We start from the raw sequence: 25,740 nt of genomic DNA, 5'->3' as shown, positions 1-25,740 counted from the left end.
GTCATTAGTAGTCTCGTCAGTAACATGCAATGGCTTGGTCTATGAAAGAAATCGTCCTCTTACAAGACTTTGATACCGTTAGCAATAACATGGGAAGCTATAACAACAAGGCCTTTTGATTTATTAACTTAACATTACTATCGGAAAATTTATCTTTAGTTACTTTTTGGACTTCAGCCTTCTTAACATGGTTTATTAAGGTCTAGATAACCTTTTCTTTCATATCGTTGCTAAGTCGGATTTAAAGCCTTTTAACTGTTATCTGAAGTCAGTGGATATTTTTTATCAATTTAGTAAAGAACTATACCCTATAGCTAATGTCTTGAATCAGAATATTTCCTAGTTAGGTGAGTTGAATATATAGGGTGACGCTATAAACGCATAGCATGGTTTAGGAGTTACAAGTCTAGGTCCTTGGGATAGTGAGTAAAGGGAAGGCCCGGAATGGCTTCTTTGGGCGGGTTGGGAGTTGGAGCATTGCAAGTATGGAGGAAGCTGGGGGAAAAAGGGGTTGAACGATGCACAGTGCTATCCACAATAATAGATCTGTAGAACGTCGTGACCTGAAATGCCTCAATATTGACAGATCCTTACATTTTGTTTTACTGTTTTGCGTTTTCACAAGGGCAAAAACAAAAAGACTATGATCTCCAAACTGGTTCCTTGCTTGAGGAAAATAGAAGCTAAAAAGGTACCAATCCGCACTCGGTTGGATAATATGTATTTCACTGTTTGCTGTCCCTCAACGATAGAAGCAGTGATTTGGCCTCCAATAAACCTCACCCGATAGGTATATTTTTATATTACTAATGGCGCTTTGAGATCGCCTCATTTTCTATTGTGGCATGGGACAAGGTCATGAAGGATCATTAGACCTGCGTAATTCTGCAAGGCATTCAGGGCTTTGCCAGGCCCAAGGCATCCACGGGTCAATCGGCGGTGCAACGTGGACACAAGATTTAGGTGGGCTCTGTGGCTCGTTGGTACCCGTTGTGTTTGTTGTCCACGGGAGTGGAAAAGATGGCTTTGGCGAGACCGCGGCCGCATCATTAGTCGTTGTGGACAAAGATGGACCTAAGCCCATTCCATCTTTAAACAATTTCAGCCAGTCTGCATTATCTGCTGCAGTTTGATTCCACGGATCTTCATCGCCGTAGACAAAACAGCGTGCTTCATGTTGGATAGAGTCATCGGTTATGGGAACTCCAATCGCCTGTCTTTCTCGTACAAAGCGGATCAAGCGTTCGGTCAACTGTTCGAATGGAGTTGGCTGGATATATCCTTTTCGGTGCGAACAAGACTCATTCTTGGGACTCCGATTGATGTCATTACGCGGATTTGGACATCGTGTTGAAGCACTGAAAGGATTGATGCCAGTAGATTCAGCACCAATGAGATAGGGCGGCATGGCATTCTCTACGGCAAGAGCCACCGCAGGATCAAGACCGCGACAGCCTTTCCAGTCCTTCATGAGGAGACCCTCCCGAAAATGGGCTGCAAGGTGATTATTCCGGTCCGTCCACCGAGTAAAAGTTTCCTTACAAAAGCCACATCGTGAATTAACGGGGTGTGTCACTCCTGACCTCCATGTTTCCACCCGAGAAATACCGTTCTCGGTTCCATGCACCAAGCGCAGGTGCTGGATAAGATGGTCTTTTCGATAAAACGTTCGGAGGACGGGTGGCTTTTGCTGGCATTCCCAGAAGCGATGGCCACGAACATGGGTGCCGGATGGGTTCTCTATATCGCAATAGACGCATCTTGATAGAGTCGCACCTTCAATCGCATAGGTCGGTCCGAATGGCGCGCAAGTCCAACTTTCCAACGACAGATGCAGGCTCTTCTCATGCCTTACCCAATCATGTTTTGACTTGAATGTGTCTGTGCAAAACGTGCATTGGTAAAGTCGTCTTGGTGATTGAGTACGACCACGAGACACAGGTGACTTTTTACGTTGGCGTCTGCGTCGGCGCCGCGTTGGTACTCCCGCATAAAATCGTCCAAAGGAGCCCGATAGGTTCGAAACAAAGCTATGGGCTGATGACGCTGAGCTGCTCGAGCCACTAGACCTGATTGAGTCGGACGCAGCAACTGATGATGTTGACCGGTGAGACCGTCGATGACCGCGTTCTGATAAAGTTGCCTCTTGAGGATGTTGTCGCATCGGATATGTTCCTTGTCTGTTGCTGAGTCTGATAGAGTTCATTATATCGCCCAAATCAACAGCTTCTGTCTCTGGCGGGGAGTTCTTCCAGCGATCCAGTGGGCTCAGTGCCAGCCCATCATCGTTCGTTAAATCAGGTAAATCGGGGAACAGTGAGAACTGCAAATCAATTTCATTCAAAAAAGATGAGGGAAGCTCATTATCCGACATAGCGGAGCGTTTGGATAATGTTCAAATGTTCCTGCGTGGAAACTTTCCAAGGAAGGTTGGACCGGGTTGATGACTCATCCGCGCCTTTCGAGTTACTTGATTAAGAAATGACGGGTTAAGGTTATGACACGATAGCCAATAAAAGCTGTTTATCGTCTTCCCCATACCCCACTTCCTAATTAAAATGAGAAACACTGCAACAAGGCACTGGACATGCCGAACGCAAGCCTGGTCATATCTGTGGTGATCCTATCCACTCGCTGTCCCAGGTTTCCAGGGGTTGACTTCCTCAGGCCAAGTTTTCAACGATGATTATATTTTGCGGGTTAGCCTTTGACACGTCTGACGCAAGTGTTTATTACTCTTGCATTTGTTGTAGATATTATTACCAATAGCTTAAGGCTTTTGGCGTAATCTATTATTGATATCCACTATATATTGTACATGAAACAGCCGCATTGAAAATTTCCAATATTTCGCGTTGTCCAGCTGTTTGTGCTAGATGGATTGGGCTTATTTGGTCATTATCCAGAATGCCAATGCGTGCTCCAGCGCCTACCAACAATTCAACCGCTTTTCGATGTCCCGCTCGCGTAGCATAATGTAAGGCAGTCCAGCCATGAAAACCATGGGTATCAAGATCGGCGCCATTTTGAAGAAATATAACGATAACTTCGTCATGTCCATACCGAGCCGCCAGTTGCAATGCCGTCCATCCGTGAGATGTAGGCACATCTATATCTTTGTTGCAACGAATCAGAGCCTCAACACCAGCAACATAACCATCTCTCGATGCAACTTGTAACGGAAACTCCCCTTCTGCATTTTTTTGCGTGACAGGTGCTCCATCCTCAATGAGTCGTAGAATAGAATTCATTCGGCGTGATGACACGGCTCGATGCAGATGGAAGTGCCGCCGATTTAGGATTTCTTGGACAAGAAAGCGGTAGATCATGGGTTCACATAATTCATTGAAATCTCGACACACTGCTCGCACATTCAATAGGTCCCTTTCATGGCATAGCTTAGTCATGAGGTCAGTAATGCCGGCTTGCGCCCAGGTAGGTGCGTAAGAAGACTGGGGCACGTACCCTAACCACAATAAGAAGAATTTCCGCTGGAAGTCGCATTTTAAACAAGGGCCTGTGTGTTGGGAAAATAGGTCTTTGATGAAGCATCTTGTAGTCCAACCCGATTTTCAAAGGGTCGGGAATCCACATGCGCCCTTAATATTTCTACTTTAGGCATTTTGGGGACAGTGCCGGGGCCCCGTGTCTCTCCACCAAGAAAATATCAACTAGTATCCGCCAATCGGCTTTGGATGATGAGCACTGTTCAGGACGTATAATAAACGCCAATAAATGGAAGCGAGTTGAATCAAGCTAGGTGTACCGCTGAAGCTGTGCAGCCTTTCAGGGGACCCTTTCGGCCGTTCTTTCGTATTTTCCACTTAGTTCAAATTATATTATATTTTAGGAGTACCAGGGTGTGGGACGGGGGTCATATTCTTCTCGTTATACCAGGGGCAAGATGCGGATCCGAGCCAACAATACCTGCTCATGCATCAAGGCGGGGCGAAATTCCCAGACCAGGCAAGCGTGGTGCAGTGACATGGCCATCGATGAAAACACGGTCACCAGACCTAAAAAGAACTCAGAAGAAGCGAAGGTCGATTCAAAAATGAGCACGGGATAGGAAAGCTATTGGCGGCTGAGGCATTCTTCTCAGTCCAATGATACACGTTGTTCGGGCACTTGATGTTCACACTTTGTTTATTTTCTATCGGGGACCTTAACCGAGACCTCTCACGTAAATGGTTCGTGCATTCTCACTTGTTCGACAAGGTGCACTTTGCAAGAGAACGCGTCAAGCAGCCGAAAACAAAGGATACAATATCAGATCAGCCTCAACGAGAGGTCCAATGTTCAGAATCATAACCGTCCATCAAGTCTCTATATTCTTTCTCTCCTTCAGCCCATCCATTAATACCGCCAGTGAGAACAAAACCCCGAGGGTTTTTTTGACTCCCTTTGGAAGCCGAAAAAATGCTTTGATAGGCTGTGTAATCAGAAAACGAGGCAGCGCCCTTAGGACCGCGACCGCAAGAAGATCCTGTCGAAATATTTTAGTATCCAAGTGCTAGAGCCGAACAAGGGCCTACAGCTGTAACTTACCGCAAAAGAAAATGACGTCCGATATTTCAGTAGATGAGGAGAGATGGTATAGAGTGGGGATGGCAGACGGGAGACTTTCCATAGGGATGTTCAAAGAACCTTTGATAGTCCCTCCCTTAAAATCGCTCGCCCGCAGGTCGACCAGAATAAAATGCCGTCCGGGCACTTCACCTTCAAGAAACCTATTGTGCAGTTCCCCGGCCGATATATGTGCAACTCCTGCTTCCGATGTCATTTGAACTCGCCGAATGGAGTAGCGAATTGTTTGTAATATGCACTGGTCATATGAACTTGACCCAGACCGGTATATGTGATATTGAGGTCCAAAAAACAGGGCCGAGAAAATGCGATAAAGAAACAAGTGAATAAGTGGTCAATAAATAATTGGGTTTGTTAAAATAATTGCCGAAGCGAGGCTTGCCTTCCGTCCTCTTCTGCCCACGGTTTGGTCCCCTCGCCAAAAGGGGAAGTCTTTAAGGCGCAGACACATGATTCTCCACAAAAAACCAACCGCAACCACTACAGATCTTACCTGAATAAGGTATATACATCAAGACAAACAATTACATATAGTCACCTCATACTTCATAATTAGTTTTAGCCGCGCACGTGCATGTCCGCTTGCTTCCCTCGACATTTTTGCCACTGTGCGGATAGGTCCTGGGAAGATCATCAAATTTGTTTTGATAGATGAATGCAACCTCCAGCCTTATCTCAGTTAAAGAATTTGTGAAATCCGGTCATGGTAAAGAATCACGCAGACATAGTATGAGCTGGAGAACTGGATGACAAGATGTGGTTAGCGTATCTCTTACTCTCGCTGAGAGTGCCACTATACCAAATTAGGCAGTATGTCATGTCGTCACGTCACATGACAGACTGCGATTTAAAGAAGACCAGGAAACAGCCACACGATAAGGAGTTCCCAGACAGAGCACTTTTATTACAGTAATATTGTACTTGTAGTACCGCGGACGGTAAAGGGCTAGGCGGAAATGGCGTCCTCGTGGTGGACATTTTCCTGATGTGTTGAGCCACATATGTATCGGATTTCAGTCGTGCTCAGGTGGGAACAAAGTGACTGATGTCATGGTACATGTACTTTGGAGTTGAGAGCTGTGTTGGTTCTTTCCCCTATCCGTTTCAAAACAAACATCATCCCCCAGACCCTGAGATTTACATATTGGCGACGCGGTTTCATTTTCAACTACTTCCATGTCTGTTATAAGCCTCATTATTTCCACCATATTTCGCCTCCCCATCGCACACCGACCATACGTCTACCCCTAGCCTTTGCCTTTACTATCCTGAGCTCAACCCTATCTTTGGCTGAGGCTAGCCGATACAGACCTCCTGCACGAAAGGCGAGCAATGAATCATGTATCTTATTGGCCTTCACGAGAATACATCCCTTCCGGAAGACTCCGTTTATACCTTTGCACCTAGGAGGACCAAACTGGCGCTGGATGGTACTAAGTCCGGCGATGGCCTATTCGGACGCAAAATCATACATGAAGCAGTGGACCGGGCTGAATTCAATCAATGTTTGAAGAGCCAGGCCAGCATTACGCTGCGACAGTATAACTTTTTTCCACGATGAACGAAAGTAGCGCAACGCAACAACCGTCAAAACGCACATTGCCCACTTCCCCTTATGTCTCTACAGGTAGCCACTCTCCAAACCAAAACCACGTGGAGAAACCCTGTTCGATCTATTCTCGGACATCTCTAGAAGATTATGCTCTCGCCATGCTGGCCTATACCCAGTCCCAGGTATCGTCTCTTGTTGATCTGGACGAAAACCATGGGACTAGCAACCGCACCTGCAGCAGTATAATTAGCGGCACCAGTGAGGGTAGTGATCTTTCCGCCAAGAGTGCGCTACACCATCAAGGCCCTGGTCTTCCCAATTCAGCTGAGGGTGAAGAAGCCGGACGGCAAACTGCCAACAGCGCAGGTTGCATTCAAGCTCAGTATTACAACTATGTTTATACGGAGTCGGTATCGTCATGATACTGCCTGTGAATTTACTCCTGAATTTGCGGGCTCTGGCATCTATCTTATGTCTCTTACTACGGTAGGCTTCCATGTGGTTTAAGACGCATAATATAGTATTTCTACGGTGCCATATCGTCCTGTGGACATCGCCTGCTTAACAACTTTGTTTCACGGTGAAATCATACGATATTAAATTGAGAATGCTTGTCATTCCTACCCTAGCGGTCATGACTTAATAATTTAGGCGTGTGTGACCTTACTATCTCCCTGCATTGAATCAGGCGACTATGGATTGTCTATCTTTTACACCTTCTTCTCCCTCGATGCTTGATTTGGCGTTGGGACGATAGTCCCGCTTAAATGCTTTCCCGTTATTCGGCGCATATCTTGGTTGGGGTTGGAACTGCCAAACATGGATAATCTCGACCAGCTTATGTTAGACCAGAGACGTCCGCCTGAATAAAATTGGATCTCTGTCGGGCCTCAAAGTCAGCTGGAGCCGGTCGACCCAGCGGCGATTATCATACACTCTTCTCTTTGGACGCAGCCCCGCTCCTGGAGGATCTGGGCGAACGGACAACAGTCGAAGAGCGGGATAAAGACAACGCTCCTGGTGACCCGGTCACGGGCCGAAGGTGAAGATCGACGGGTGTCTCCGGAGCCAGTCCCAAGCAATTCATTGGTAAACGGCCAGCCCATACAGGAAAGTTTAGATAAATACCTTGCACATTTGAAGGGAGCCCAGGAAGAACAGGAACAATTGGAAGACAGGTTGGAAAATGAGCGGCTTCATGAGGAGTTCGACCCACTAGAGCAATCACCGGGCGGGAAGCCTTCTCAGCAAGCAAGCAGTTCAATAAACCAGGCGATTTAAATAGTGGTGTATAGCATGGAAGTACAGCAGGGCTGAAAAGGGATTGGCTAACTGAGAGCCCTTCCCCATCTAAAGCGTAGGTTCGTGCATTTCATAATACCCTCGTACCCCCCAGGTCCCTGGCAAGAAATTTTGTCAACCTGCTCGAAGGGCCACCTCCGCTCCATTCCGAGCCTTTGTTGATTGTCAAGACAATTCACGATTCCGAGGGAAATTCGGTAGGTAGCAGCTCCATACTAATTGATCACTGGATTTCAGCGGTTCGAAAATCCCTCAGGAGGGTGATGCTAGAGGATACAAACGAGCCGGGCTCTACGACCTTTATGTAGGTGAGGGCTAGAGTCTACATCGGTCGGTGATTGGCTTCCAAGAAGATGACTAAACATGCTGTTCTCAGTCGCAACGACGAAACCAAAATGAATACTATCTGTATCAACGAGGGCTAGGAATGGTAATGTAATAAATGCCTACTCTTGACTAAATTCCAAATCATCCGGGGCAGCACCCGGTCCTCTATTTGGAAATCTCCCATATTGTATGCTTGGGGATCTGTGTTCTAGTTATTACTACAGAATAAAGAGAAACTGGAGAGTAGTCCCACCTCTGGCGGCAGGGCCAAAGAGCACGAAAAGCCAGACAGAGGCCCTTCCCTCAATGCGTGCTTGGAAATAAAGTAGCATCACGGCTACTGCGGGGCTTATTTGGCGGAGGTTCAGGGCTGGACGTACAGGTGCTCCTTGATCCATGTCGAATATGTCCACTGGATGTTGCAAACTTCTTCAGCACACTCGTAATCAATTTGGAGTCATCGAAATTGGCTCTGGGTTGTATTTGCTGCAGTACCGATTTATAATCACGTGCTTCGATGGATAACTCTTCAAGCCTTCTGTTTTGGGTCGTCAACATTACTGTACTAGATCTAATCGAAGCCAGGCTTAACCTTTCAAAGAGTTCGCGCTTCGTTTGACTATACCAACAATTTATTTGCAGCGTAGCACAGCGCTGGCATTGTGGACGTTCGCCAGAGCATCTCGACTTATGCTCTTGGCAAGGTCTGCACGCATGTGTAGTTCGCTTTTTTAGACACGAAGCGGCACGATTTAGCGGGGGAATTGGCATTTTGGGTGTTCCATTTGGAGAAACAGTCGGCTGACACGGATAAGTGTGCTTCGGCATACTGGTCTCTTTTGAACTCGATGATGATCCTGAAATAAAAAAATGAGTTACTTCCAAGCGCTAAAAATGGATTGAAGAGGGCCGCTTGTACCTTGGTCAACGAGCTTAGATAGGTCCATGTTTGATATTCATGAAAATACTGCTTGCCTTCACATCTATTGGAAAAGAAGAAGGTAATTCTGATGTATTTGATGTCCTGTAAATGTAATAAATGAAGTCCTTGGTGCGCAATGTTTACGTGGTTCGGGCGGGTGAGGAAGTCTCATTGGCCGGATCTCAAACCCGAGACTGCACAATCAAGTAATCCTGGGAATTGAACGAAATCGGTTGGCATCATAGGTCCCCTGAATCATCCCACGTGAGTCAGGTTTGAGAGCTGGCCGAGGAATGGGCCAAGGTGTAAACATGACCTTATATGGGTAAGTACATCGGGTCGATGATTGGCTTCCAAGGAAATGACTAAACATGCTGTTCTCAATCGTAGGCGGTCGGTGTGGGCATTAACGAAACCAAAAGTGTATCGCTGCCCAATTTTGGTAACACTACCCTGGGGTGCTTTGAGGCCCCTAAATATATAGAAACAGTGTCTCCTGTCCTGTGTGGTTCGCTGTCCAAGCTAGACGTATAGCGAGTGACACCAAGCCAAATATGTCATGGATCTGTGGAATCATGTCCAGGTAGGTCCCAAGCCTGGAGATGTGGGTCCGTGGCTGAGGAGCTGTGATCACAAGGCCTTGGTTCTAGGCCATGTGATCTAGAACAGTTGACCTCAAGGCCAAATACCGACGGCTGTGGATGCAGATCCACATTGGACGTACGTCCACAGCTCCTAGTCTTGGTGGGATTTTACCGTTTATCAACTGACGCCTCACTATAAAGTATTTTTTCTTTACACCAATTTTTTGCCCAGTTAATATACATCACCTCTTCTTTCTATTGCCCGCACTTATGTCTGCGTTTCAACCTGTTTTATTAGAACTGATCGACGAGGCTATCTCTTAGGCTGGTAGATCGGGGTTTAGTCTCTCGATCGCAAGGCATGCATTTTATTGCCTCTCTCCAGTGTTTTGACACCATGATTCTGCCCAGTTATGTAATCACATGGGATGGCCGAAAAGAATAAAGAATAATAAACTGATTAATTTGTTCATATTCAGTTTAAACATAGTGAAAGAAGTAAGGTGGTTATTGGATATTGTTGGCTATACGACGCCCTCCGCCCCAAATCACGCGCATTCCCTCAATACCTAGGCACCGCCCAAAACTTTTTTTCTTTTTTTGCGTTAACTACTGTAATGATAAATTCATTTTCCCGGCGGTTTGAGATCACGTATATGCACTAATGAAGATTTCGATCAATATGAAAGGTTTGCTGGTGCTAAAAGTAGCCATAGTGACGTAGAAGTTATAGCGGGCAACAGGTCAATAACGTTGAAAGTACGGTTGCTTTCACGTTGCCGCACGCATTTGATGACCGCAAATAACACCGGTGATTGCCCTTCTAGTCTTGCGGGGGCCGCCTTCATGAGTTCAACACACAAAGGACCAATTTTCGTGTAATAATTTGAGGAATATAGTGGTCTTTATATTTATGAAGACCGAGGACCCTTATGGTCACTAAGCCAGGGTGGCCGCTAGTTGACAGTTATAAAGATTCAACGGTTATTTGGGAGTCCACGGAACGTGCATTGTCAACAACGATATTAGTACTGCAAAATAAAAGAGGATAGAATAGTTAATAGCGTGCTAAGAGTTGTCAACGAGGCCAATCAATGCTAGTAAAAGCATGGTCAACGGGTAAGAGAAGATCTACAGCCGGTGATTAAACAATTAATTGTCTCAGAAATCTGACTACAAAATCTCTAAAAAGAATAAACAAATTGAGTTATGATTGGCTAGGGAACACTCTCCACTCTAAATAAAGCGAATTTTCCTCCCCCCAAGTCTGCTGCAAGAATTATTTCATCCTACCTACCTAGGAAAACTCCTCTGGGCCCATGGCATGCTCGCTTTTATGCCAGATTCTCCAGGTATCAAATCTAAGCCATCCTTGTACTTTTTAGCTTAGCCACTTGTAACCCCTTGGTGGAGCCCCACCTCAACGGTGCGGTGAGGCAGCGAGCCATTGGAGCGCGCCTCAAAGTGGAGGTCCAGGCATTCGAGCGCCACCGTGAATGGTCGCGCCGCGAAGCTGAGGCCTACCACACCATCTTCCGGTACCTGTCCCCCCGCATCAGCATTATGTCGCGGGACTAGAGACGTCCCGTGATCTCTGGAATGAACTTCAAGAACGATACCGGCGAATGGAACTCGCCACTTTCTGCGAATTGTTTGCCCAACTTCGCGAGACAACCGGCGAACGATGCGCCAGTGCGCGTGATTTTGTTGATCGCGTACGGCTGCTCGTACATCGATTGAATGCCATTGCTCCAGGATCAATCGGTGACAAGACACATATTGCGATCCTGATTACGCAGATCGGACCGGAATACATTTTGGTTGTGGATGCCATCCAGAATGACAAGGATCCGGTCAACCCGACCACGATCGGAAATCGGCTGTCCAATGCCGAGCAGACGGTCCGACGGAAGGAGTCTCCCGCGCCACCGCAGGGAGTCCCAGGACCGTCCATCAATACAGTGCAGAGAAACCCCAAGAAATGTATCTACTGCAAGAAGCGCGGCCATGTGGTCACGGAGTGCTGGAAGAAACAGCGCGAAAAACACCCGCCCAGGGACCATGCCCTGAAGGCTGAACGGAGTGCTTCCGGCTCACCAAGAAACAATTTGCAAAATGTACCGTTAAGCCAGGGAGAAGATAGGCAGGGCCCGCCGACTTCCAAGAGTCCGAGGATCAATATCGTGAGGGCGAGGGTTACGACCCTTTATACCCACGCACCGCAACCCCGGTGGATCCTGGACTCGGCCGCCACCAGCCACATCTGCTGGGACCGGGGCTGCTTCAGCAGTCTGTGGCCCACCGGGAGATGCTGGACACGGCGGGCGATCCAGTGGAAGCCGAAGGGATTGGTACGGTGAAGCTCACGCTTCGGGGGAAGTTCAACCAACCCCTGGTGTTAAAGAATGTGTACTTCGCGCCACGCGTCGGGATGAACCTGATCAGCGTGCCGAAGCTGTTGCGAGACCGCTACTCGGTGGTGGCGCACCGCAGAACGTCTTCGTGCAACGCCGAGGGCGGACTGTGGGGACTGCCTACCATGCGGAGGAGGATCTGTTGATCCTGCGGTGCAATGTGAGCAAAAGATCCCGAGAGCGAGTCCAACTGGCGAGGGCGCCGGCGACCCACGGCCATGCAGATTCCCTGGAACCGCAGGCGGTGGCTATGGACGTCGACGACCCTCAGGAGTCAAGTGGCGCAGAATGCGCAGCGTCAACCTCTGAACTCGGTGGTGAAGCTGTGATACTCGAAGAAGATGCGTGCAAAGGAGTGGACCAGGCCTCCGAAGCGTTGTGGCACGCTCGGATGGGACATCTGAACCGGGGAGACTTGAGGGTGGTCCTCCGGCGGACCGGCACTCCGTACCGACCGCTGACGCAGGCGCAGCTGCTGGCAACGCCGCAGTGCCCGGCGCGCATGTCTGGTAAGCAGCATCAAAAGAGGAACTCCCGTGCAAGACGGCCACGTCTACATTCAATGAGGATTTTCGAAATAATCCATTCGGACATTATGGAGATGCCGATTGCCAAAGATGGCTCCAGGTACAGTGATCACCTTTACTGACGATTATTCTCGTGGCTCGTGGGCATATGCCATGGGATGGAAACATGAAGCGGTCCAGAAGTTCCGACAATTCGAGGCCTGGGCGCACCGACAGTTCGGCGCCCAGATCAAACGGTTCCTCACCGACAACGGGAGAGAATACTTCCGATCGGAAAGCACCTCAAGTCCCAGGGAGTTGAGTTTGACACCTCGCTGCCGTACTGCAAAGGGCAGAATGGTCTGGCCGAACGCACGAATCGCACTATCCGGGAGCGGATCAACACGCTCCTGTCCGATGCGAAACTTCCTCCTTCCTGGTGGACCGAGCTCTTAGACGCGGTGGTCTATCTGGAGCTGCGCACCAGCATCGATTTTGCAGAAGAAGATCCCGTACGAAATAATTTACGGGAAGCCGCCCTCGCTGTTGCATCTGCGACGGATTGGCTCCTGCGCATGGGTGTTGATCCCGAAAGAGCATCGAGCAAAACTCGGACCCCGATCATCCGAGTGCCGATTGCTAGGTTATTGTGAACCGAACCAGTACAAGCTGTATGAAATTCATTCAAGGAAGACAGTCTTTTCCCGTGATGTCGAGTTCGATGAGAGGACCCCTGTGGCGCCACTCATCGAGGGGGAAACAGGCGACGACCTCCCCGACAATGCTCCTCCATCACTTGTCTTTCCACCAGCGGTGCCATCTCCATCTAACGCATTACCTACGCCGCCTGCATCGCCTCCAGGCTCGGCTGAACGACCGAAAACGCCATCCCAGCATGTGGAAGAAGCACTTCCACCGGTCAATCCGATCGAACAGAAAGCAGAGTCCACACAGGATCTCGGCTATTCCATCTATGGCCGCAGAAGAAGACCTTCACGGCGCCTGCTGGAATCACTTGGCAAAGTATACACCGCAGGCACACTAAGAGCCGCATCTGCGAGCACAGTCGATCCGTCGACTTTTCACGAGGCCGTTTCGGGCCCGAACCAACTGGAATGTTGGGCGGCCATCCAGAAAGAATATGCGTCTCTTCTCGAGCACGGGACATGGGAAAAGGTTCTGCGAACAGACGTACCCGTCGGAGATCATGTGATTGGCTGCAAATGGGTCTTCAAGACCAAAGCCAACGGAACGTGTAAAGCGCGACTGGTCATCAAAGGCTACCGGCAGAAGCATGGTATCGACTACCATGAAACATTTGCCGCGGTGTCACGAATGGACTCGGTCCGCTGCATCATTCTAGAAGCCCAGAAGCCCCGAAGGCCATACAAGGCTAATAGGGCGCTGAGAACCGTCCACGGGTAACTTACAAGAAGCTTACTAAGTAAACTCAGCAAGATGCCCCTCATCACTTTTCGTTTTTACGCTCCTGTTTTCCAACCACAAAGCACTTCTGTCCAAGTCAACAAATGGTCGACATGGCTCTGCCTACAATGCCTTTCACTAGGCTATGATGAGAACTGCTGCTCGGCCCACAAAGACCACGCACGAGATCATCTCCCCGTTATATTGGTGAGGGCAACACACAACGGAAACGCGAATTGTTCAACTCCACCGAATTATGGCACCGATTCGGACGGCAGTATCTGGCCTCGATATCGAGGTTGTCGTGAAATCGGAAGCTGGGAGGTTGACTGTCATGGGAAAACGCAAATCTTATCGCCCAACGCAGTCCTCCTCATTTACGACTTGGATGGGTCTGTCATCCCGAATACGTATATGGAAGACGAAAGGTGTACGAGACATTCGAGTTCATCTTATCCTTACGCATTTGCTTCCTCCGCATTCGGAAGTATACACAGTCACTGCCCTTGGGAAGCTCAAGCAGCAGTCTTACTTCAATGAAGAATATCTCATCCGTGGCCCTATACCTTCTGACGCTATCGTTTCTTCATATTCTGGGGATCGTGAAGATGTCCTTTTACTAATCCCCGTATTCGAATTTCGATATGCTTTTCCACCTATCGATTCGAAATAATGCCTTGTTATCCTGCCTTATGACCTAGTCACTTGTCGACTAGCACGGGAATGTGGGAGCGACATTTCTCGCCGGGTTATATTGGATGCATTTACAAGAGGGCATTTTTTCACGGTTGCTGACCTACGGAGAATCGCCTAGCCATCAGTCAATAGGTACATTGGCAGTACTAGTATGGTGATTAAGAGTCTCGAGAGTTGTTTGCTGCTCGTTCACGACAAGCCTTTGAATCTAGCCGTATATACCTTGGGCTATGTCTGCCATTCTGAACAGAATGACAGGATATATTAGTATACAAAACAAAAAGTTGGTGTACATAATTCCGCACCTCGGCTTACTCCTTGGTGTTTCCAACTCAGGAGAGCAGGAGTTTTGGTTCAGCTTGTTTGTTCAATCATAAGTGACTTCACAGTCCGTTTCTGTCCTACTGTACTCGAGCTGGGGGTGCTCTTCCAAATTTCCTCAAATTTGTACGAATATTCATAATCGTAGCCACGCAGTATTCAGCTTCTTCGGCCATTTAAGTGGTAAGTGGCTGGCTATCATATCGCGGACGAGAGGCAGTTTGGATGGGGGAAGTCTGGAGGCCATTTTATGAGACCTAACGTGACATTGATGAGAGATGGATGGGTGAAGATGCCTCCTTGGGTGGACAGCATGGCACCGAATCACCGTTATATCGCATTTTCGAGTAAATTACACAGGACCGGGTCCCAACGGCGTCATGTAAAAGAAAACTATCTATAGTTAGAAATCAGGGATCGAAGGCTATACCAAATATGTATTAGCGTGTAGCAATTAGGGTTCGCGGATCAAGTCGCAAGAGTTTGGAGTCAAAACTGACTTCGAATTTCACTGTACACAAACACACACACAATTTTTTAACGCCCGGCGGCTTAGCCGAAAGGGCAACTATCTCTGATCTACTATACATGTCATAATGTATACAGTACTGTGTCTCCTCGGAGCCCATACATAAAGCCTTGAAATATATGTCATCTCAGATGTCCGTATCGCAGCGGATCCTCGTGGGCTAGTAATTTTATTAGTAGGCTGGCTTGAAGGCGCTTCTCCAAGTGTTCAACATCCTATTTTCGGCAGTTGAAGCGCGTCTACCATCTGTAACACGAAGTGGTTGATGGGTTAGATCGGCGAAAGGGGGTGATTTATGTTCGTTGGCATGGTTAGGTGGCCTCAAGTCGGCCCGTGGGGATGGCGAATCGTATTGAGGCCCGTACCGCTTCTAAGTTTGGCGTCCACTTCTGATCATCGGAGGGCGACTTGCCTCCTAGGAAGAAGGATATATTTCCTCGGTGGGTGTTGGTACATTGTAGTAGTTCCGTCCGGTGCGCCGTCCATTTTTGACATCGAAATAGGAAGTGCTCCACGGTCTCTCTCGCTTGTCCACGTGCACACTGGTCTGTGTCTGCTACGTTGATTCGATAGAGATATTCATTGAGTCTTGCCATGCCGGTTCGGAGTTGAGCCAGCACGCTCGCTTCTTTCCAAGATAATCGGTCATACAGCTGCCGGGTGTGTTTGCCTGGGAGTGCTGCATCAACTCGTCTTGCGTGTCTCCCTACGTTCACTGGCAGGTCATTGCTGGGGACTGCTTGGGACCGTGCGATATTCAGTGTTGTTGACTTCATTCTCGGGACGCGTTCTTGCGGGAGAGCATCTTCTTGCATCGCGGTTCTGGCCTGTTCTTTAGCCAGACCCCGCAGTTTATTGTCTTCGCTCGTTGAGATCCACCGGATATTGATCTGGTTCCCATTTCTCCGCAGCTTTCTCATCAACTTGTACAGTTCGCAGACGAATTCCTGGGCTGACTGTTGTCGAGGATCCCTTAGTGTCAGAGCCGCCGCTTTGTTGCTCGTGAGCAGCGTAATCCTGTAATCTTTCAGTCCAACCACCATGTTCAATGCATGTGCCATCGCTGCTAGCTCCGCAGAGAACGGATTTTGCTCTGCTCTTGCACCCAATGTGACGGAAAGGTCTTCAGTTTCAGTTTTCGATACCGAGGTGGCTGTTTCTCGATCGCCACCCCGAATCCGACCAGCTCGTTCCGAGCCGAGCTGCTGACCGCGATCTGCATATACACGCCTGCTCTGGTCTGGAAATCCTGCGGTTGATCAATATCGGTCTGCATGCGTTCCTCCCACGGGGCTAACGTAAATGGGTTAATCGTTTCCAGTGTTTCCATGTCGATATGCTTGAGCGCATCGGCTACCTGATACAACGGCGAGCGGTGGTATCTTCTGAACTTCCTGATCCGATCTGTATTTCTGCGGAGAGGATTGGTTTCCGGTAGAGTGTGTATGTCCGTCCACATCTTCACGGCCCGTCTCCAGAATCGATGCTGCGCAGTGGCAATGTGAGCCTCCGCCTCTGCTACGCTGGTCGCGACCGTGAGAAACGTCCCCACAATGGCTTGTGCTCCTACTCTTTGGACTCGGTTAATCGGTCCCATGGCTTTATCCTTGCACGCGTGCATCCAGACATTGGAGGCGTAGTCCACGACCGGCGCCACCGTCGAGGTGAACAGCTGCCGCGCTGATGCTGGGGTTAGGCCCCGAAGTCGCCGAAGCTCCATCGCTGCTTCCAGGCCCTTGGAAGCGGCCCTCGCAATATATTCCTTGTACTTGAGTCTCGTGTCCATCAATAAGCCGAGGATCTTGACGTGGTCTTGGGGTACAACCGTCTGTCCCTTGATGGTAAACGGATCGTGGTCCGATTTACGTGTCTTGGGAGCAAAGTGTATGATAGCTGTCTTTTCAGCTTCAAAGGTCGCTCCGCTTCTCCTTTCCCAGTCGAGCGCTTCATTGATAATTGCTTCAATTCCTTCCCGGTTACTCTGCGCGGTTGACCCGGTCACCCATGCGGTGAAATCGTCCACAAAAGCGACTGCTCCTCCCTGGCTGCCGATCTGTCTTTGCACGAGGTCTGCGTTGAAGAAGAGAAATAGGATCGGGGACAGGGGCGAGCCCTGCGGTAGCCCAGCCTGTGGCAGGCTTTGGACCTCCGACAATTGCCCATTGATCTGGATGTTCGCCGTTCGTTCCGAGCAGAACGCCTCAACCCACCGGAGCAGACCCTCCGGTATGCCTCGTGCTTTCATCCTTTGGAGCAATCGTTCTTTGCACACTCCGTTGTAGGCTCCTTTGACATCGAAGCTGATCAGGCTCAATACCCGTCGGCCCCGCCACGCCGTGTAGATCTGTTCTTGCAAGAGCAAGAGTGCTTGCTCGGCGGACCGCTGTTTCCGGGCTCCAAAGTGGCTGGTCGGGAGCAAGCCGTGGGTTTCCACCGCGTGTGAGATCCTTTCTGCAACTACTGATTCCAGTATCTTGCCCAGTGTCGCTAGGAGTGAGATCGGTCTCCATGCTTTTGCAATGGTGTAATTTGCTTTATTCGGTTTTTTGAGCGGTATGATCTTCGCGTGTCTCCACTGTCTTGGCAACGAGCCTTCTGCCAGCGACGCCTGGAATAGTTCAAGGACCCTGTACTTGACCGTGGGCCATGTCATCTTCCAAACTATCGCCGGCAGGCCGTCCTCTCCCGGCGCCTTCCACGATTTCGCTGCAAGAAGCTGTCGTTCTACCTCCTCCAGGGTGATGGCCGGCATCTCCACTGGCTCTCTTTGTAGTCTGGTCCCTTCATCGTCAATGTTGTCCGGCAGGGGTGGGAAGAATTTCGAAAGCAACTCCTCTGCTTGCTCCATATGGTCAGCGGTGGTAGTCCCATCTGCTCTGACGAGCTGCGGTAATTTCCCAAATGCCGCATCCTCCCCGGACTTCAGATACTTCGCTGCTTTCCATATGTTGTCGTTGTCTGCGAGGAACTCATTCCAGTGCTTCTTCTTTTGTTTACGGATGGCATCGTGGTATTGTTTCGCCGCACTTTGGGCTGTCTTTTCCAGGTGCGGTACTTTTCGTCCCGCCCGGCGATCCGAGCGAGCATGATTTCGCCAGTATGTGTATATATGGCGTAGCTGTGTTAAGTCGGCTGTCCACCATCGTTTCGCGCGTGGTGACGGTTTTGCCTTTGGAGTCAAAGCATGCACCGCCTCGCTGACCGCCGTCATGAGTCGGTCAGTCTTTTGCTGCACCGTGCCTCCCGACGGAGTGGCGGTCAGAGCACTCGCGATTATGGCATTGATCTCTTTCCATGGCGCGTTCTTCAGCAGAAGTCGTTCCTGATGCTTCGGGGCTGACCACGGTGCATCGAACACAGTCTCAATAGCACGGTGATCCGAGCCGTGCTCTGTCCCATGTATCGCACACTTGATCATTGAGTCTGTCAAATTATCAGAGGCCAGGGCGAGGTCGATGGTCGACTCGCAGTCCCCGCTCTGTCCACCACCGTGCCATGTCTTTGTACCTCGTTTGAGTAAGCTGCTAAGAGCAAACTCATTCATGAGGTCAATGATTGGGTCCGCTTCGCCCTGTCTTTTCAGGGACACCTCGTCTCCTCCCCAGAGTTGATCATGGCGGTTGAAGTCTCCCACAACCACGACCTCCACCACAGCGCCCGTGTCTCGCCGCACCTTTGCAACTGCCCTTCTCAGGTGATCGCACGTGTCGTCCAACGCCGAGGCATCTCCCCCCTCGACGTAAACAGATGCCATAAAAATCAGTCGCTCGGGGAGCCGGATGACCGCCGCCGTCAGATCCGGGGATTCTATAGCCACTTGCTCCGCTTCTATATCTTTATTGACCCAAAGCATGCACCGGATCGCCCATCTGCCTTCCCTCCAGGTGGAAGGAACCATCTTCGTCCACTTGTGATGTCCCATGGGGGTCGTCAAGAGCCTGCCGTGTATTCTCCTCGCTTGGGGTTCTTGAATCGCTACCACCGCTGCGTCTCGAGTTTGTTCGTCATTCATCAAGCTGTCATGCACCACGCCCTGTTTTCTCACGTTCAGTTGGATTATACGGAAGGTTTTACTCATGACGTGACGGGTAGAGCTTCCGGCAGTTCTTGCTATACGATTCATGCGGGCCTCCACACGGAACGCACTTTAGAACCGTTTGGTTGCAGTCGCTGTGGCGATGGCCCTCCGCGGCGCATCTTGCACAGTTCTGGACGTTCTTACACTGGAATGCTTTATGTCCAATCTCTTGGCAATTGTAACATTGCGTCGGTCGTGGGCGATGTTGAAAGGTGCTAGTCACGCCGGATTCTCCCCCGGCGTGGAAGAACCCGTCGGCCAGGAGTCTCCGCGCATCAGTGCCTCTGGTTAGGTAAACGACCATCGACCCGTAGGCCTTTGCGCTTTCCTTTCTGCTGAGCCACGCGATCTTAGCAACGGTAACTTCGTTCTCCTCGCTGAAGGCCGCTGTGGCTCCAGCTCGGATCTCATCTTTTTCGTCCAAAACTACAGCCTTGTTGACGCTGTCGACTTTGATTGGGTACAGCTCGTCACGCAGCACCCGGGCTCCTCCACCGATCTTCGCTTCTGCCACTTGCTTGACCAGCTGGTGTTCGGCTTCATCGCGACATGCTATTCGGTTCCGGTGGGTGTTTTTCGGATCCACCGTGACGGCGCGACAGCGCCAGTGCGTATGCTCTTCCATCGTCCGGATCTCTGTTTCAACCGCCGCCCGGATCGGACCTGCGGGCATCTTTTCATTTTCATTGTTGACCATCCTCGAGGTGTCTATCGTGCAATACAACGTGTCGGTGAAGGTGGTCGGTATCGTGTTCGACCATGAGAGCGTTCGTATGTTGCTCGGGTAGCTGGTTGGGGGAGTGCGGGCAACATCTGCATAGGACGGAGATCCCGTGGCGGGGTCTGCAGGACTGATTGCAACGCGTAAGGATTGGATTTCGCGAAGGATCTCATCGTGGCCGTTCTGGGCGCATGGTTCGGAAAGGGGTTGCGGTGTAAGAGGGCTATCTGTCAGGCTTTGTAGCTCGTGTCGAACTTCTGCGAGGGCGGCGGTAAATTCTTCTTTGACTTTCTGAAGTTCTTCCTTGTGCAATTCGTCTCGCCGTCTGATCTCCTTCCTGAGTTTGACGAGTTCCTTTAACAGTTCCGAGGCGTTCGGATCCTCGCTCTCTGTTGATGATTCCGATGCTATCACTTCACGTTGGGCTACTGGCTTGCTCTGGGTCTTCTTCTTCCGTTGTGAACGCGGGTTGCTTTGCTCGATATCGAGTTCTTGCTCCTGTGCATAATTGTTAGGCGGCCTGGTGGAGCGTCTCGGTCTCAATAATCGCGGCGGAGAATTTTCGTGTTCGTTGCGGTCGGGCGGTTCAGGGGTTCGCGTCTCGGCCCGTCCCGACATTTTCGCTCGATCAATGTCGCGCGTCAGGTGTAAATCGCGTTACTTTGTTCGAGATACGCTCGATTCGCTTCAATACAGTACGTTCCGAAACTGGTGCAACCGCCTACACTCTTCCAAAAATGAGATACAGACGCGCTCGAAATCCTTTAAGGAATACAGTAATATTCGAAATCAGGTATACCTCCGCACTCTTGTGACTTGATTCCCGGAAAATATATCTGAGTGCCGTTAATTCTGATTGGATAGGTGACAAAGACCCCGCCTTCCTACCGATTTCTGAACCGTCAGAAATCGGTAGTTGTATCTTACTATATAGCATTTAGACACTATGGATTTATTTTACAGGAAAGTGCTATACGTTGGTGTACACCTCATCCCATGTTGAGGCAAGCTTCCTCTGCCACCACTCGCCTGTCTGCTAAATTTCCGTAGCCAACATCAGGCAGAAGACTCCCCACTCCAAAGCTTTATGATACAAAACCAATCCTTTAACACGTCTCAGATGGCCGAACAAATTGGAATTACCAAGTTTACGATTATTAATATTCGCAGAAATGAACGCCCTTTCGGTACTATCAATGTCCAAACCGAATCGGCCAAAAACCCGTGATCCCGCTGATGATAAAGGCTCTTGCGACTACGTTTCTCAGGAGCTTCTTAACAAGTAGCACAGCTTCGCCGTGATTAGCGATACCAAATGCAGTATGTCCAAGACGGGTCGTTCTCGCATGTATTCCGCGGTACTGAACGTTGAATTCCGGTTTCCGTTGTACAATTACGGCAACGTGCCTGTCTTTAGCAGTTAGAGAGACCTTTTAGTAGGAATAAATAACCATATAGAGAGTTCAAAATACTTGTTTCGAGGTAACTTGCTGCTCATATCGCTGCTATGTGGTTTCAGTCCTTGCAAGTGGCTATACATAGACGTTGAGTTTATTGATCGTCATTTCTTTGGACTGAATCTTGCTAAATCCCTCTGTATCTTCTCATGCTTCGTGAGCCTACAAAGCCAATCAGCCATCGGTAATATGTGAATAATCTGTAGGCCTAATCATTGTTACAGAAAGTCGGCCTCGCCTCAACCCACCAATGCGACGATGACCGTAGGGAAATTCAGTGTTCTATTTCTGTCCTAAGGGATATGCCAACTAATACAGAAACAGGGGTAAAAGCGCCATCGCCATTGATGAGAGTTTATTGGGTACGTATATTAGTGCTAAAATACAAGGAAAGAAAGCATAGATTCTTTCGTAACAAGCCACCACGGCCTTCCGAAATGACAGTATAAATGACAGTATATACACCCCAAGGTCGCACTAACAAGTGCAGTCAAATACAGGCGATGAACAAGGACCAGGTCGGGAAAGGTTCTTGAGGGTTCCCTATCACACACTCAGAGACGTCCAAGCTTCTGCAAAATCCAGGCCCTTTTGGACCCTCTTGTGGTTGCGCCATTGTTTTTAAGAAATCTTTTGGTGGCTGGGATGCTTTTACAGTCAGGGTGCCCTGCGTATTTCAGCCACGTCAGGGGCGACGTGTACATATCGTCCAGAGAGTTGACCTGGGCTCCGTTTTTGACCAGGATCTTCGTCACATTGTAAGAGCCGTATTCAGCAGCCCAGGAGAGAGGCGTACGTTTGCTCTGATCGCGATCCTCTATTGGCGCTTCTGTCTCCAAAAGTTGCAAGAGAAGCTCAGTACAGTCCCCCATAGCGGCATAATGAATGAGAGACCTCTCAAAAGGGCCCCTTGGGTTGCATATGCCCTTGGCCTGGACCGACTTGTGAGTTGCTTCGAGGAATGCCATAACATTCTTGTCCAGCGCGTTCATCTGTATGCTTTTAAGGCGCTCGAATTCTCCATCTATGATGGTGGTGGTTTGAGGGGGCATAGTATTCAGACGCTTCAAAAGAGCCGAAACTGAGAATCGCAAGAAGGGTGTTTTGGGCCCATGACCAAGCTGGGGGCTCATAGATTATATAGTAATGGTGGGAGACAAGTCCGATAGCTCCCAGGGTATAGAATACGAATAAGCTTCTTGCCATCTATGTGCGTCCTGGTGGGCTGTACTTCATTTTAGTGATACAGTTAGTACTAGTTAGAAGTACATGAGTAAGGTTGAAGGGAATTTCTGCTGTATCGGTACCTGTTTCATGGGTCTTCGCAAATTGCGGCTATCACAACAGTCAATACGCAGCGGATAGTTTGGTGGAAGAGACGAAAAGAATATCAAAAAAATGCGAGGCAACTCACCTGAAGCGTGCTGTAGTGCCTCACAAAGATGAATTGTTCCGTTCAACACAGTGTTGTGGGGTCCAAGGCTGGGTCTACTTCCGAAAACAAGGCCGCCGATCACACGCGGTCTGATACGCCTCGTAAATGAATACCTGCGTTCTCGATAGCCAATAGCGCGTTTCTATCGTAATGAACTAAAGGATGGTGCATCTTCGCGCCTCGCGATATTGTAGACACGGCATTTCATCTTCGATGATGGCATTCTACGCCGCAGCGGTCCACCATGTATACCCAACCCCAGTGGGCTTCTTCGTCTACGACAACACGGAATAAGGCTTTACAGTACAAGTTGTTGACCTTGGTGGGGGGCTTGTGAGGTGTGAGCTAGTGAGACATTGAGAAGATTTACCTCGGAATTCAAGAGCTCATCAGATCTGAAAAGGTTGCCCGCATATTCTAGCCATGACATGCCAAGAAATATCGGTGAAGCCTCACCTTACTGTGGATGGCCTCAACTAATATAACGCGCTCTTGACTGCAAAGTCGGCCTCAATAAGCAACTGCACTAAAGTAATGACCTCCGATGCACCGCAACTTTGGTCAGACGACTGACGCTTTTTCTTTAATATCTTCCAACCCTATAGGCAATCTGAAGCCTCCCACAAATTTCGGGATAATTCTATAAAAGCCTCTGTTACCCTACTCGTTTTGCTTGACTACGCAGAAGACCAACTCAATCGGGAAATAAATATAGGACACGAGACACAGTACACAAGACATCTTCGAACTTCAAGCTGCTACAATCGTTTCAAGATAAGGAAAATGCGTTTATCAATCACCACGATTCTCGCAAGTGCCTTTGCAAGCGGGTCTCTCGGTGGCCCCCTTGAGATTATTGATATTGATGGCCAGCCGTGGAGACCTAGACATCAACATTCAAAATCAAGCACGGGAGAGCGCCCTGTGGTATGCCCTCCACTACGGAACTTTTTCCACCGTCAAGCGCGTTCTAGAACAACCCAACGTCGGAGTGGACGTCAAGCACAAACACGGCTGAACGGCGCTCCACTTAGCAGTCTTCGCAGGAAGAATAGGGTTCGTGCATCTGTTACTTTCAAGTGGCGGCGACCCTGATCTACAGGATGATTCAGGCCACTCGCCATGGGACTGTGCATGTCGCTTCAATAGGCCCATGATGGAAATGATTTTTTCAAACGATCCGATGGCCCAGGTGTTTCTTGGTACCCAATCATCAGAGGAGGCCAAGCTACCCCGTCACCAAGCAGTATCCTATGGGTCTGTAGATGTTGTCAAAGGGCTTCTCGGACAAAAGGGCCTGAACTTGGACATCCAAATTAGGAAAGGGTCTACGCCGCTCCATCTCGCCTTCAAAACAAACGCCCGGTAATGGTCAATTTGCTCCTAAGTCACCCCCGTGGACCGCAGCGTCAGGTAGGACCCGTTCGCGCTCCCTTGGAGGGAGGCAATATGTCTGTATTGTAGTGGATTCTATGTACAGAGGGAAGGCGGGAGGGACAAAATCAAGACTTGACTGCGTGAGAGATGACGAGCTACCCGCAGAGGCAAGCAACTGGCTCTCGTGAGGCAGTTGTATGAGGAAGACGCCCTCAGTAATGTCGGCGTAGATATCACGTGAGGCTACGGGCATTGTGAGGCAACCCCAATAAAACCACTCCCTTTAGAAACAGAATGACCGCCAAACGGTCGAGTTATAAGGACCAGCAGTCATGAGCCGATTAACATATGGCGCTTTGAGGCATCATATAGTCCCTCCAGCTAGCAACAGAAGTGGCTACCTCTGTAGATACAGAGCCAGTGGACTGGTCAACGGACGGCTGTAAAACCTGGCTTGTGTGGCCGCGATTCCCGTGGACAAACTGGTCAACAACCCGACGGAAGTTTTCAGCCGATTCATTGCCTCCATGAAATAGATCGTCAGCCGAAGGATTCCTCGAGAAGGGGAACTAAGATAACGATACCAGTTTGCCATGTAAGTGCATTGTATTCTCCTGTGCCTGGGGTATTGGACCTCTTTGATACCTGTGACAGCTTATGATCCATGATGATTTCTTGGCCCCGCTAGTGGCGCACCGCCGAGTTATTGGAGCAAAAGAAGGGTATAATAGCATCCGCCATAGGACAATCATGAGCTTTTAAATGTTTGATGGCCACCATAAAGGATATATCCACTATCAAGTTCTTCACGGGTTACCAGTATCAGCGCCGGCTCCCAGGAGGACTGCTAATGTGGATTTGTTGCCTCAATCACGGTACGTAGATCAAGGCGATCGAATCAACGATGTTTCAATTCAGTTGCCGTGTCCAAGTGTTGCCCGGACGACGAATTGATTTGAAGCGCATTCCCGGGAGCGATCTGGCTGTCAGATTGGAGTTGGTCACGATAGCAACATGCGGAAGGGAGATGCATTTCCGATATCTTGTGGTTGTTATCGCGTCATGATTCAGCCGCGCGAAAAACGCAGTCAAAAGGACGACCGGCGGAATCTTGTTTGCGCTTCCAGGAGCACTGTGGCCTTGGCCTCGTCCATGATAGATGCAGATGTCCTTCAACGGAATGTTTGAAACCCAAGGCAACAGTTGAGCCCCGGTATACTCGTGTATACTCGCGATGGCCTGGTGGATAACTTGAATAGAAAGCCGAGATCTGGAAGAGACTTTTCGACTAGTTTGAAAGTGCAGTACACGTAACAGAAGACACATATTGTGGCAATATTTGAAATCGAACCCTAGGATGACGTTGGTTCCTAGCGGTATGAAATTATCATAAGCAGTCCAGGAACGGTCTAGGTTCCTACAAAACGGGAGTCGGTTACTTGGAAAGCAACCATGTGATTCTTTCTACGGCTCCTAACTCACGCATTACGGGAGGTAAATCTCGTTT

General features: G+C 49.4%; 4 protein-coding genes across 4 annotated transcripts; 1 reads left to right on the top strand and 3 right to left on the bottom strand.

The window, feature by feature from the left end:
• Window positions 1-856: 856 nt before the first annotated feature.
• On the bottom strand, window positions 857-2,374 carry N7489_004803 (uncharacterized protein; the record flags this gene model as incomplete). Its single annotated transcript, XM_056710555.1, has 1 exon — window positions 857-2,374. The coding sequence occupies one exon, from the start codon at window positions 2,372-2,374 to the stop codon at window positions 857-859; it is 1,518 nt and encodes a 505-aa protein (XP_056568976.1).
• A 1,906-nt stretch (window positions 2,375-4,280) lies between these two features.
• On the bottom strand, window positions 4,281-4,783 carry N7489_004802 (arsenate reductase; the record flags this gene model as incomplete). The annotated part of the gene is made up of 2 exons (XM_056710554.1): window positions 4,281-4,486; window positions 4,549-4,783. 2 exons carry the CDS (start codon window positions 4,781-4,783, stop codon window positions 4,281-4,283), a joined length of 441 nt encoding a protein of 146 aa, XP_056568975.1.
• Window positions 4,784-6,144: 1,361 nt separating this feature from the next.
• N7489_004801 (uncharacterized protein) lies at window positions 6,145-6,561 on the top strand (the record flags this gene model as incomplete). The annotated part of the gene is made up of 1 exon (XM_056710553.1): window positions 6,145-6,561. One exon carries the CDS (start codon window positions 6,145-6,147, stop codon window positions 6,559-6,561), a length of 417 nt encoding a protein of 138 aa, XP_056568974.1.
• Window positions 6,562-21,975: 15,414 nt separating this feature from the next.
• On the bottom strand, window positions 21,976-22,473 carry N7489_004800 (uncharacterized protein; the record flags this gene model as incomplete). The annotated part of the gene is made up of 1 exon (XM_056710552.1): window positions 21,976-22,473. The coding sequence occupies one exon, from the start codon at window positions 22,471-22,473 to the stop codon at window positions 21,976-21,978; it is 498 nt and encodes a 165-aa protein (XP_056568973.1).
• Between the last annotated feature and the right edge of the window lie 3,267 nt (window positions 22,474-25,740).

Source organism: Penicillium chrysogenum (genome assembly GCF_028827035.1).
Source record: "Penicillium chrysogenum strain IBT 35668 chromosome Unknown utg000002l_segment0_segment0, whole genome shotgun sequence".
In the NCBI taxonomy this organism is placed as follows: domain Eukaryota; kingdom Fungi; phylum Ascomycota; class Eurotiomycetes; order Eurotiales; family Aspergillaceae; genus Penicillium; species Penicillium chrysogenum.
This window is presented reverse-complemented; position numbering and strand designations above follow the sequence as displayed.